The 13,380-nt window shown below is 41.2% G+C and overlaps 1 protein-coding gene across 3 annotated transcripts; it reads left to right on the top strand.

Moving 5' to 3' along the window:
- The first annotated feature begins 318 nt into the window (after nucleotides 1–318).
- Nucleotides 319–7,116, top strand: znf281b (zinc finger protein 281b). Of its 3 annotated transcripts, none has more exons than XM_026163054.2 (7): nucleotides 319–464; nucleotides 2,524–3,045; nucleotides 3,355–3,468; nucleotides 3,629–3,752; nucleotides 4,574–4,657; nucleotides 4,771–4,889; nucleotides 5,226–7,116. In XM_026163054.2, exons 2-7 carry the CDS (start codon nucleotides 2,593–2,595, stop codon nucleotides 6,846–6,848), a joined length of 2,517 nt encoding a protein of 838 aa, XP_026018839.1. In that variant the 5' UTR covers nucleotides 319–464; nucleotides 2,524–2,592; the 3' UTR covers nucleotides 6,849–7,116. The 3 variants fall into 3 exon arrangements, with proteins under 3 accessions (XP_026018839.1, XP_080161614.1, XP_080161615.1); XM_080305488.1 differs by having other exon boundaries at nucleotides 3,629–3,751; nucleotides 4,564–4,657; XM_080305489.1 differs by lacking the exon at nucleotides 319–464 and adding an exon at nucleotides 608–781 and having other exon boundaries at nucleotides 3,629–3,751; nucleotides 4,564–4,657.
- Nucleotides 7,117–13,380: the final 6,264 nt, after the last annotated feature.

A 13,380-nucleotide genomic window follows, 5' to 3' on the forward strand; every position in this document is an offset into this window, starting at 1 on the left:
AACTCTAAAATTCTAAACATGCTGTGTCAGAGTTATGCTGAAAAACGTGTTTTCTTTTGTTGCAGCAGATAGCTTATGTTGTGAAGTGCCACAAAGTGCACATCAAACCATGTATATTAAAATGTGTGTCAAAGGAGTTGAAAGTATCCTTTAACATAAGCATTAACCCAATTAGAACGGTCGCAGATCTACACTTAAACTCTCATTATAGTGAGGCAGTATCGTTATACGCTTCTGTAATGCACGGAGTTTCTAAAGCAGCATAGTTGAGCACCTCTGAAACCTCAGCAGCACTTCGCCTGTCTCCTCTCACGACCCGTCCGCGACACCCATAATTCCCCGCGCCAGGACAAGATGGAAGAAAACAGCGACCGCCGGAGAACAATGTTTTGGCAATAAAACCCCAAAGCGGCGATTACAGAGAGAATACGGGCACGTTTGAAACCAGCTGCGGTCATGTGTAGGTGAGTGGGAAATTAAATTGGTTTTTAATCGGAGCGATTTTCTCTTAGGACTTTGTAGAGATTCGTGCGAACGATTGTCTGGCTCGGCGCAAACGGGGGATGCACGGAGAGCCAGCATCATTGTTTCTCTTCCACGGGCCGTAATGCGGGTTTTCAGTCGGGGCAGCTAACGGCTAACGAGCTAGCTCGTGGCAAGTTGATTGTTATAAACACAGCTGCTGCAAAGCACGCAGTTTTCATGTAGCTCGCTTATTAGGTCGGAAGTCCGCATGTACGAGGGGAAACGGGGAGGAATTATTTGATATCCGACTGTCCCGGTGAGCATTGTGTGGTTTTAATTGCAGCTAAAGTTAGCTATCAATAAACGGAGCGCCAGCGTCGCTCGCAGCCAGACAGATTTGATTTCACGAGCGTCATCAAAGCTGGGGAATTGGAGAATGAGCGTTTCGTTTCGCTGAGCTCACTTCAAAGCCAGCGTCCGTTTTAACTTCACGTTATTAGCCATTTCTTGTATTTTCCTGCCCAAAACGTGCCAGTTCACTTTTTAAAAAGCTCCCTACAAATAATGAAACTGGTTAATTTCATAAATATTCACCTTGATACCATTGAATCAGCGGTGCTGTTTTAGCGTGAGCTAGCTTGATAGCAACTATAGGTAACATGCTAAAAGATTATATTTCTTATCAAATTATGAATTGCTGACCACACACACGGTTATTTGGAGTCCTGTAACTCTGGGTATTGCTGTGACTTTTATTTGAGGGGCTGAGTTTTCGTTTCTGGGGCATTTTTAGGCGATTGTTTTGATTGAGGTCGCAGAGATGCGTTGTCTCATTGTGGTTAGTCGAGTAGCTAACTATGCTAACTAGCTGGCTAACTACTATGCATCACAAAAGCTCATCCGCTTTCTGTTGAACAGCAGTGTCACGTAGCCAAATGGTCAGCTGGTGCAGACCAAACAATAAATTCTGCTTGTTCTCCACAAACACCGCGCTTACAGTCCCCCGACTGTGTCTGCGTAAAATCACTCCTGTCTGGCACGATTTGACCTAAATATCGTTTGTTTTAGGCAAGTGTACTCAGCCGATTAAATTGCCAGTACTGCAGCCCAGTGCCTCCAGCTTTTGCGCTCATGCTGGGTTTATTAGTCAGAGATGCAAGCGGTGTGGTCCAGCATGCATCAAAGTGCAAAACAATAGGGATGCACGTCTAAGCGATCAAGCTACTACGCCGATTTTATTTTGGCTGCCGTCCAAGTCACATGTGGAGTCAGATGTAGAACAATACGTGAGGAGGATTAAATATTTCAGATACAATCTTTGAATTTTTTTCACCTCCTCCTGCTGGTATTGAATAGAAATGGTGTGGTTTTAGTGCCCCCTCAAAAAAGCTTAACAGTTTTGGGGTTTCTATGACTTTACTTCACTAAGCTCACATGCATTTATATTAATCCTTACCATGTCTTTTCTGGTATATTCAGAAAATACCTGTATTCCTTTATGTAAAATCAAAAATCTTCATTCACACAATTTTCAAACTTAAATTTCTTGATGAAACCTGTCAAATTCTGTGGTATATTGAGTGTGTTGATGCAAGTTATTATAGAGTAATTCAGTCTATTGTTGTAATAGATGTTTTATTATGCTTGGTTGTAAATTATAAAGTGAGGTATTTGTTTTAAGTTGGACATATCGCACAATTTAATTTTTTTTCCATTTGGAAACTGAATATATTTGTGCAAATCATACCCTGAGGTTTTCAGGTATCAAACCCAGTGTTTTGGTCAGTCCTAGAAAATTATGTAATAAATAAAAAGTTTAAAAATTTAGAGGTTATTGTAGGGCACAAAGGCTTTTGTATAATTTGGTAATTAGCCAATATGTAGGAATTATTTAATCAATAATGGTTTAATTTGTTGTAGCTCTGCTTTGTAGCTGTTATAGATTGAGGAAGTGATGCTGTGATAAGGACACACATCAAAATGAAGTGGTTTGTTTGGATCTGTGAACTCTCGTGCCTGTTATCATGAACACGGCTTTTTATCTGTTCTCCCTTTCAGGATATTCTCCTCCTGCATTCCTTTTTAGATTAATTACCCTCCTCCCCTGCACAAAGGAAACCTACCACCATGAGTATTATTCAGGACAAGATAGGCAATGAGTTTTTGCGAAACGGAGGCATGGACCCCAATTTTGCACCAGGTATGCTTATGTTCAGCCACTTACCGCCAGTCACCAGCTTTACACGGCTGGCCTCGCAGTCCGTCATGGGCGAGTTGCCCCAGGAGATGATCCTGAAGAAAGAACGTGACTCGCCTCCAGAACACCAGGGCGGCACCGCTGCAAACACAGGGGGCTTCCTTCACAGCATGGGCATTAAGCAGGAGCGGCCAAGTGAGCTGGATTACCGTATGCCCCTCTACGGCGTGGGTGGAGCACAGGGGGTGAATTGTGGTGGAGGGGGCGCGGGGAAGAGTGGTACTGACATGGCAGATATGTCTTTTGGAACCCACCACCAAAATCACCAGAACATGCTCCTGCATGACCTCAGCCTCAGCAATGTCCGCACCCTTGGAGAACCGGTGAGATGGGGTTGCTTTTTTTAGATATTATTTCAGATTTATTGTTGTTTAGTTTAGTGTAAAATTTTCCAGTTTCCTTGTTTCTGCTTGGTTTCTTCCCTTTACTTTCAGGGTGGAAATTTTCATATAATGGTGCCTGGTTGGCTGTGACAGCAGTGATAACAGCCATCTGTTAACTGCGTGTATCAGAATCAGAATACTTTATTAGTCCCTAAGGAAATTATGTGGTTACAGTTGCTCAAAGATAATAAGAACCACAATGAACTGAACTAAATTAAATAATCCAATGCTTGTTGTGTTTGCCTTTAGATGTCTGGGAGACAAGTTAAAGAGCCAAAAGAGTCGTCAGGTAGAAGAGGACGGAAGAGCAATGGAGATGGACAGGGAGGCAAAGCTCGAAGGAAACGCAGTGATGCTGCAAAGGTCGGTGACTTTTCTAGACTCATTATACAAGAAAATGATGTGCATTGTTAGTTGAAAGGTATCCTACAGTGTTGATTCAAATCAGCAAATTATTATTATTATTATTATGAGCTTATACTCATGTTTTTTGTATTTTGTTTCTGTTTTTTTCCCCTTCTAGAACTTGATGCTGGATGCAGATGGAGCCTGCCTATCCCCCAACTCTAAACCACATATCTGTGAGCACTGTAATGCTGCCTTCCGCAGCTCCTACCACTTGCGTAGACACGTGCTCATACACACAGGTGAGAGACTTTCAGTGCTTCTTGACACTGTTTTCATGCATTTAGACAATAAATACATTCAAATGATTTTTTTTTTGTTGAAGTTGCTTTGCAATGCTTTAAGTTGGGGGGATATGAAGTGATGAGAGATGCAAAAAGGATGCGTTAAATCAGTAACAGAACAGAGAAAGCTACAAGTGCCTGTTTCTTGTGTCTGTTTGCTTTATAACACATCTGAAGTTTGTATAAATCACATAGCTCCAGATTCATTTCAAGGTAGCTGGAATCTACCATTAGGGGTAAAGATCTGTTACCAGAATTTGAGGAATGAAAATGAAATTTGGATTTGTGATGTGATGGATCTACACATGTGGCGTTGTGCTCTTCACCACAAGCACCTGGGGCCTCTTTTGAAACCAGACAGTCACTAAAGCCAGCGTTGAGTCACGGATTACTCATGTCTATCTGGAAATCTTAATCATTCTCTGTGCTGGGAATTCCTTACTTAGCTCATTGAAGTAGAACTCATAAACCATTTAATGGAAAATCCATCCAATATGAGTTTTATTTTGAAACCATTTCCTTGTTTTTCCATTATTACAGACATTGATTTGTAATAGCATCTTTGCAATGTAATGCAATCTGCAATCTGTAATGCAGTGCAGTTTCTCAAACATGCTAATATGTTGTTATATCTACTGGTTACTGCACCTCTCTCACAGGTTTCTTTATATTTGCGCAACCCGACCAGAATAGCATAGATTTTATTGTGACTTCAGTTATGGCGCGGGCTGGGATTTAATTAATGTGGTGAGCGGATGGTTGTACTCTTGACTGCACAGGTGAGAGGCCTTTCCGGTGCAGTCAGTGTAACATGAGCTTCATTCAGAAGTACCTGCTCCAGCGGCACGAGAAGATTCACAGTGGTGAGTCCCGACACAGTAACTCAAATAAATGGCTCTACCAGAACAGGGTGTTTATTTTGTAAACTTGTTGGGAGTTGCACAGGCCCTGATGCTGTCACTGCTGTATTTTTCAGGGGAAAAACCTTTCAGCTGTGACCAGTGTAACATGCGCTTTATCCAGAAGTACCACATGGAGAGGCACAAAAGGACACACAGTGGCGAGAAGCCATATCGCTGCGACACCTGCCAACAAGTAGGCACTTTGTAGTCTCTCTGTCTCTGTTTAGGTTTGTGTACATTTCCTTGAGCTTTTAAATATGTTTGAAATCCTTTTTCTTTCAGTTGTGCATATATTATCATAATTTGCATCTGAGCATTTATATCTAAGCCACTCTTAAGCCCTGGTCTTAATGGGATTAGCTGTATCACACAAGAGGTCAGCGAATATAAAGTTCTGTTGTTCAAATTCAGTGGTTATGTTCCCAGCTGCTTATCACTGCAGTGTATTTTCTGTTAAAATTTCAAAAAGGGGATTTTAGAGATACTAATGTCCATCAGCGGAGACTAAACCCACATTTCTCTCTTTTAGTTTTTCTCAAGAACAGACCGGTTACTGAAGCACAAACGGACTTGTGGAGAAGCCATAAAGAAGGGCCTAGACCCAAGCATGCTGGAGCTCAGCGAAGCAGAGCTAGGCCAGGGCAGCTATTCACTCACTCAGGGAAACTCTACCACCTCTGGACGCAGGAGAGCAAAGTCCAAAAATGGGGAGGGCAGCGAACGCAAGAGAAAGAAGAATGCCTCGGCGGCAGCGGCCTCATCTTCTGGGGGGATGGCCCGTGACTTGGGCCTGCAAGATTTCAGCATGGACCCCTCGGGCTCTGACCAGGTCATGCCGGGACGTACTCCCAAATTGGTGTTTAAAAAGGCTGGCCGTAAGGGACTTGATAAGGGCCTCCTTTCTCTGGAAGATGGTTCTGATGGACAAAAACTGTTGGGTCAGAAGCCCAGCTCCATGGATCACGTGGAGGCTTCTGGCCTAGATAACATGGGTCTGCTTCAGGGACCCGGGGGCAACAAGCAGGGGCCCACCACCAGCAGCAACTATGACGATGCAATGCAGTTTGTGAAAAAGCGGCGCTACCTCCATGCAGTTAACAATGACTTTGGAGCTGGCTCCCTGCACATGGCATCCCAGGGCAGTAGCGTAATACAGGGCTCCCTGGGACCTGAGCCCACCCTGGCCATGCTAGACTCCTCGCCGCTGGAACTGAAGCACGACAAGTCGGGCATTCCAGATGAGGTATTGCAAAGCCTGCTAGACCATTATAGCCATAAACCAGAGGGAACACACCACCATGATGTGACTTTTGACCTGTCAGACCACCCACACCATGTGGACCTTCAGCCAGCAGCTCCTGTTACTCCGGAGTTGGAGGATGACTCGCCGAATGGTGGTGACAAAACGGCAGTGATGAGCGAGTACTCAAAGTTCCTCCTGCAGGCTCTGGAACGCACCAGCCATAGCGGACCCTTCCCCAGCCTCGGTGCAACAGGGCCCTTCCCGCTCCTCTCGAGCAGCTCCAGTCCCACAGGGCCCCTGTTCTCTGACAAACACGTGTACACCACATCCCCACTGGACTGTGGCTACCCGCCTGCTGTCCCCTCCCCGCTGCCCATCGCTGCTCCTTCATCAACCTCCTCCTCGTCCTCCTCAAAATCCCACTATGGTATGCTCGTTGGATCCCCCTCCCAGACAGGCTACCACCTAAGCTTGGAATCTGCTAGCCACCAGCAGCTGACTCCATCTCAGGAGCTCACTGAGCAGTTGGAGAAGCAGCACTCACCTGGCACCTTCAACCTACCTCCCCAGGACCTCACTGCCCCGGCAGAGAGCTCCAAGGGGCAGCAATCCAAGGCTGGAGGAAGCGCTCCAGCACCCACAAATGGCTCCACCTACCCAGACCTGTCCCCACTGAACCCCCCGAAAGAAACCACATACCAGATTGAGAACTTCGCTCAAGCCTTTGGCTCCCAATTCAAGTCAGGACGTCGGACCCCTCTGAGCTACGGCAGTGATCCTGGGACAGAGGTCGACCATCGAATACGGACTCCAGTGTCAGAATTCTCAGGGTATACCAGTTTGTTAGCTGACATCAGTGAGCCAGTGAGTACAGGATCAAAAACCCCGACAAGCCAAAGTTTCAGATAAGGGTCAAACGAGGTGTATCCAGTAAGGGGGGGCTGTTCTGTTACATAAAAGCCCCCCTCCACCATCCTAATTTTGTTCTTGTAGCAAACTTTTTTTTTTTTAACACTGCCATTAAATGTTAATACAGAAATGACCAGGGAGGGTCTTCCATGGCCTCAAATGCAATTTTTAAAAAAAAAATCATTTTTATTATGTAGTCGCTTAATTTTCTGTTCAAGAGTAGTGATTTTTGATATGAACGTACCGTAGATATAAATGTAATTTAAAACATTTAGATGGTAGCTATGAACTTGCTGTTGTTTTTTTGTTTTCTTCATCTTCTGTACCCTTGTTTTACCAATCATCATACAATTGTAAAGTAATAATAGTGTTGATGATTTCAGTAATAATAACATTTGTGTCAGGGAAAGGCCCAGAATTCAAATGGCAAAAAAAGTATATATTGTCTGTTACAAGAAACGTATTAACTCAGGAAAATAGGCAAAATTGTGTAATAAGACTTTGTATTATGAGATGCAATTAGCACAGTTTTACAGGTATTCTTGATACTTCAAAGCTTTGATTTTTTTTCTTCGTTTTTTTTGGGAGGGGTGGGTTTATTTAACTTGTCAGAACAACGAATTACAATAGGTGATCATCTATGGTTTCTACTGCGTATAGCTTTGTCGAGATTATGGTACTGTTTTGTAAATGTGAAGACATTCACATTATTATTATTATTTTTTAGTTGAGCGCCACATGTACATCAGTTAGGATGATTTGTAGCAAAGTCTAGTGCATTGTTTTCACACCGCTCTGAAGTGAAGAGGATGTTTGAACATCACTGATTGGTCAGTGTCAGTTGATGAAGTCTGTGCAAACACTCTCTGCTTCTGCGCAGCAGCTTGGTTGTCGAAGTAACTCTGCACCACCGTTACAGCCATCTGTTTTGAGAGTGAACGCCAATCTCTGTGATCTTTTCAACGTGCTGTTGGAGAAGTGATTTTAACTCCGTTTTTTCCTTTTCTTTTATTTTTGGGTTATTTTCACCACTTTTCTACTCCACTCCTTGCTGTTCATTTGTGTCAGTGGAATGAAACAAGCACTTTTTAAAAAAACAAAACAAATCATCATTGGAAACAACAATAACCCATTCAATTTGCATATGTGATACGTCATTATTATGCTAATGATCATTAATATTATTTTAAGAGGAGAAAACTGTGAATGGGATTTGGGGAGGGAGGGATAGAAGGGTGGGTAATGGGGAGGGAGGGAGGTGAGGGTGGGTTATTTGATGGGCTTTGATAGGGTTTGACTAGGCATGACTGTGGGCATTTAAATGTATTTTGATGTGATGCCTTTCTCAAGGCTAGAAGATTTTGGGTGGGCGGGTTGGGTTGTTTTTTTTTTTCCTTTTTTTTATTTTGTTACGGTTTTTCGGGTGATGTTAAAAAAAAAAAAGATTTGCCATAATTTTTGTTATACAATATTTTGAGAGTACCTCTTTGTATTTAAGTGTTTTCGAGAGATGGGCTGACATGCTGGAACCCCTATATCTTTAAACGTATGAGTATGTTGACAGCATACTTTTACCATCTTATTTATTTTTCGCTAGTCACAACTGACTTTGCAGATTTCTTGTTTTTTGTTTTGTTTTCTTTCTTTTTTTTCTTTAAGGCAAGTAATCACCGGACCTACAGCCAATCCCTCTCATTTGTTATGATTTGCTTAAAACACACTGATGTAGTAACTCCAAGGAATCTGTTCGGTTATACAGTTAAGAAAGAGAAAAAGTTATGTCCACCTCCCTTCCCCATAAATGCAGCCCTGCACTCGCAAGAATAAACAATGGCCTTCTTTGTCTTCCGTGGCTAAAGCCATTTTGTCCCGGCAGCCAGGGTTGATATTTAATTTAGTTGATTTCCTGTGAGCTGTAGCCCCCACTCCTCTTTCCTTTTCCTATGTCTGTGAGCTCCACAGCCAAGAGACTTTGAAGCTGCTCAGATCACAGGGAACAAAGACTGACTGACCAGCCACTTCACTCCAAACACACACTATGCTTTTAAAGTAGAGGGGAATAAAAGAAAAAAAGAGTGGGTGAAATGGAGGGGGGGAAAAAGACAAAAAGATTGACCTAAATATACCTCATATCACTAAAGCATAAAAAAAGAAAAAAAAAAGCAGGGACACGCGTTTCATGTATGTAGTGGGAATATTTGTAGTATAGTTTCGACATATTGTATAATCATTTAACACTGCCTGTGTTTACAATAATAGAGCAAATGACTCATCAAAATGCAAATGTATTTCTTTCTTCTTTTTTTCTGTAAAAAAACATCCACGCCAAGCAGTGTTGCATTATAGATGCCTCATAGGACATTCATTTTTCTCATGTTATATCCCTTATTTTTGCTACTTGCCATAATGTGTTTTGATATGATCTCTAGAAGGATATTGTTTACAAAAATGTACAAAAACACTAAAAACGTGTGTTCATTTTTTTTTTTTTTTTTTTAATCAGTATGCATGATAAAGACATTTTTTTTTGTATGGCTTTTTTTCTGACTGTCACCTCAATACCAAATTTTGTAGCAGAGGCCTCCCCGTTCCTTTGTCTTATTTGTTCTAGACCCCATGTGATACGATTTCCCAGGCTGTACCTGTTATTGAGATGATGAACGGATTAGAGAAGCCAATAAAAACTTTTTGTTACAAAAAATAGCGCATTTGTCGTTATGTCTCCCAGAAGTATCAAAATCCAAAAGATTCCTCAATACTGTTGATTAGAAATGCTTATTGATATGGATCAGTACATGGACTAGAAGAATTTAACTTCAGATATCAGTACTATATCAAAGCAGGCTACTGTATTCACATAAATATAACTGGGTGCTTTTAACTATTCAGATTCTGGTGGCATAATAACAGCTATTGGCCTTCTTATGTAGTCCATGTCTACTGAATTTAAATAGGAGCAAATATATTAGCACTTACCGACATTAAATAACGCACTAGAAGCTTCCATTTCGGCAAACAAGGAACTGGGTTTGTAAATACAGTTTACAGTCTCTGATGCGATCCCTCCCGGATACGATTAAATTTTTTATTACAGTATTATTTGACAAGAGGCTCTGCTGCCAGACGATGGGGGCGAGTTATAATCTCGTTGATATATTCCCATGTTTGCTTCCATATAGCCTTCGTGCCACATATGCTAATTCCCATGCCCGTAAACTGTTATCTGTATCGGATGTATGAGCATTACCAGGTGATTCTAGGTCTCGCCACTTCTCTGAATAGTGAGCGGTGGTGAGAAATATAAAGTAAATAATTTTCTGACATGCAATCCAAAATTTTTCAGAGCTATGTTCTTGCCTGGTAATAGGTTGCAAAGAGTTGTCATAAATATACCCAATGATAATTGATGGAAAATAATGGCTTTCAGTCTCAAAAGGCCAGTATTATGTAAATACCTGAATGATGAATGGGGAGTTGTCAAAAAGCTTGTAAGCGAATGATGGAGGATCACTTATAGTGTGAAAATTATGTCAAGCTCATCACCTAATTACAATCACAGAGGACTCTGGACTAACACATCATGGCTCTCCAAATGTTGGAACCAGATATGACATAAGATACGATGCAGCACACAGGTTTGTGGCCTCCAGTTTTAAAGCCTCAGGTTTAAGTTCACAGTTTCTGCTACATTGGTGTTTAGAGGTCAGAATACAGTTATGTGTAGACGGCATTGACACATTGCACAGACACAAATGCCTGCCAATTAGTCCTTATATGGAAACAAAATACTAGAATTTCAGTAACCAAAACCTGAGCACTGATTTGTTGATCAATCAGCTACCAGAATTAACTGCATAGCAACCCAACCCATTTATCATATCAGTGCATAAAACACTAACATGGTCAAGAGATTCAACACACTCCTGAGACTGAAATAGACTGAACACCTGTTCAAATGAAGGGTAAATTTTAACACAGGACGTGTGCAGTGACTGACTCATGTTTGGAGCTATACTCTGTGTCAATGGATGTTTGGAAGAATGATCTTTGACACATCATACTTCCAGATTTGCAAGCCTACGTCAAGAAGCAGTAAAGCTATTTTAATGGTGACTTATGTGATATTATTTGAGCCATGAACTGTGATGCTGCATTATTGGCTGGCGGAAAAAAAAATCAAACCAATCAGTTGAGGAGCCTTCAAGGACAAGGGTTCTTCAAGATAATGATTAGCGCTGTCTTTTTGTGCCAAGCTGTTATCACCCTCCTTCCCTTTCATGAAAATCATGTTCTTAATCACAGTCATCATAGGTGGGATATGTGTCACTGTCAGGAGAAACACCTTGGGTGGGGATACAGATGCGCAGAGTTATAGGTGACTTTGGACTTAGATTTTGCAAGAGGTTTTGCTGTTATTGCCGCGTAGTCATGGCATGTCTACAAAACATTCTGGCAAAACACGTAGCTGGCAAAACACGCACCTACGTAGCGTGCAAATGCAGGTAGATATCTGCATTTGCACGCACACTAATCAGACAATAAAGAGACAATAAACAGTTCATATAATTCTGTAGTTCATGACTAAAGACTCACTCAAGAAACAAGTAGTAACATTATTCATTAATATAACATTTCTGTTTGCATTAGTCAGATTTATCTATGTTTGTAGTAAAGATTTTGCAAATGGACACATTCAGTAACATGCAAAAGTCTCGAGCCACCTCTTGATTCATTTGGACGTTGGCTGATTTTTCACTCATTTCCAGTTGTTGTATCCGAACATTTCAGAGGAATCTTTTTGTTTGTTTTGTCACTTAAAACTAATTTATGGATTATTTAAACATCAAAAAAGCAAGTGTTGTGTCTACACATAACAGACAACTTAGCAAAGAACCCATTTTAAATTATGTCTTTAGCCACTATATTTTTTATTCAACAAAAGGACTAGATGTTACAATCCCTGATAATGCATCGCTTCAAATGGAGAAAGTCTTCCCCCTAATGTGATGAATGTAAACTTGTGGACGGTACTCTTGGCCATCTTTTTTGGTCCTGTTCTACGCTTACAGCCTTTTGGACTAGTATTTTTAGTTTCTATAGCATTGTTTACAACAGGCAACTGTATCCTGACTGTCTTATGGTGATCCTGGGCTGCCCCAGTGACTCCTTGGCACTTCCCTTTGCTGTTCAACAGGCCCTCGTGTTTGGTATTGTGATTGCCAAACGTCTGATTCTGGGGGAGTGGAAATCTGCCTCCCCTCCCTGCTTCAAGAGGTGGCTCGAGGAGATGGTCTCCTGTTTATACTTGGAAGAAATTCGGTTCTCTACATCTGATTCCATGGAGAAGTTCAGGAAGATATGGGGGCCCTTTATAGACCACATTAAGAAGGACAGTTCACGCCCTGGGTCCTGACCACGTTGTTTTAACTGCTTTCATTCTGAGCTGTTGCCCATAACTGTTATTGCAAAACAGACATATTGCATAATTGTTATCGGCTCCTCCTATCAATCTTTGGATTTGATCTTGTGGATTTGATCTTGTGGATTGGACTCACTGGATTGTGAGTTGTTTGACATGTATACCAGTTGCTTTTTTTCTTCTCTGCTGTTCTTAATAAGTGCTGGCCGTGTACCCTGTTGTGGGGTTTGTTGCTCTGTTTTTTTTGTTGTTGTTTTTGTTTTGTTTGTTTGTTTGTTCCTTTTTTTTGTTTTTGATTTTTTTTTGTTGTTGTCTTTATTGTCTGTGTTCCTCTGTCCCGCTGTTTGTGAATGTGTAAAAATTTTGAAACTTGCAGAAATAAATACATTTAAAAAAATGGTCTTGAGGAATGGCTACTATGAGAAAAGGCAGCCTGGAAACTTTACCAATGGGACACATCGCTGTGTGCCTCAACTCCACAGGGTGTTTCGGTCTTGTATCACAAGCTATAATGCCATTTTTAGTTTCTTTTTAACTTCCCTGGTTAGGTTTTGGGATTAGAAAACTGATCTAGATTTTAATATTAAAACTTTAGGACACATCATCAGTAGTGGACCTTGGATTCATTAGGTGTTTCAGCCTGTCTTAAAAACAAAACATTTATTCCCATAAACTCCACTTAGTTTTTTTGTACCAACAAGGTGAGTCCAAAATACAGCGGTGTGAAAAAGTGTTTCCTGAGTTGTTATTGTTTTGTATGTTTTTCACACTAAAGTGTTTCAGATCATCAATTAATTCAAAATATTTGACAATGAGAACACAAGTAAACACAAAAGGTATTAATTATTAAAGGTAAAAAAATAAAATAAAAAATCCTAACCTACATGGCCCTGTGTGAAAAAAGCGGTCTTTATGATATCCAAGACTTTTGGGAAAATACTCAAAAAATACCTGTGGATTGATGAGACACAAGTTAAATGTTTTGAAAGGTTTGTGTCCCATTGCATCTGGTGTAAAATTAACACAGCATTTCAGAAAAGGAATTTCATACCAACAGTAAAATACAATGGTGGTAGTCAGTGGCGTCGTTAGGCCTATTTTAGGGGTGCTGAA

Source organism: Astatotilapia calliptera, chromosome 8 (assembly GCF_964374335.1).
Source record: "Astatotilapia calliptera chromosome 8, fAstCal68.1, whole genome shotgun sequence".
NCBI lineage: Eukaryota > Metazoa > Chordata > Actinopteri > Cichliformes > Cichlidae > Astatotilapia > Astatotilapia calliptera.

What these genes read in the sequence shown, in the direction of transcription:
- znf281b (XM_080305488.1), top strand. Translation starts at nt 2,593, where the DNA reads ATGAGTATTATTCAGGACAAGATAGGCAATGAGTTTTTGCGAAACGGA. An exon ending in GACACGTGCTCATACACACA is followed by an intron (nt 3,752 to 4,563) that starts GGTGAGAGACTT and finishes GGTTGTACTCTT; the next exon opens with GACTGCACAGGTGAGAGGCC. An exon ending in GCACGAGAAGATTCACAGTG is followed by an intron (nt 4,658 to 4,770) that starts GTGAGTCCCGAC and finishes TGTATTTTTCAG; the next exon opens with GGGAAAAACCTTTCAGCTGT.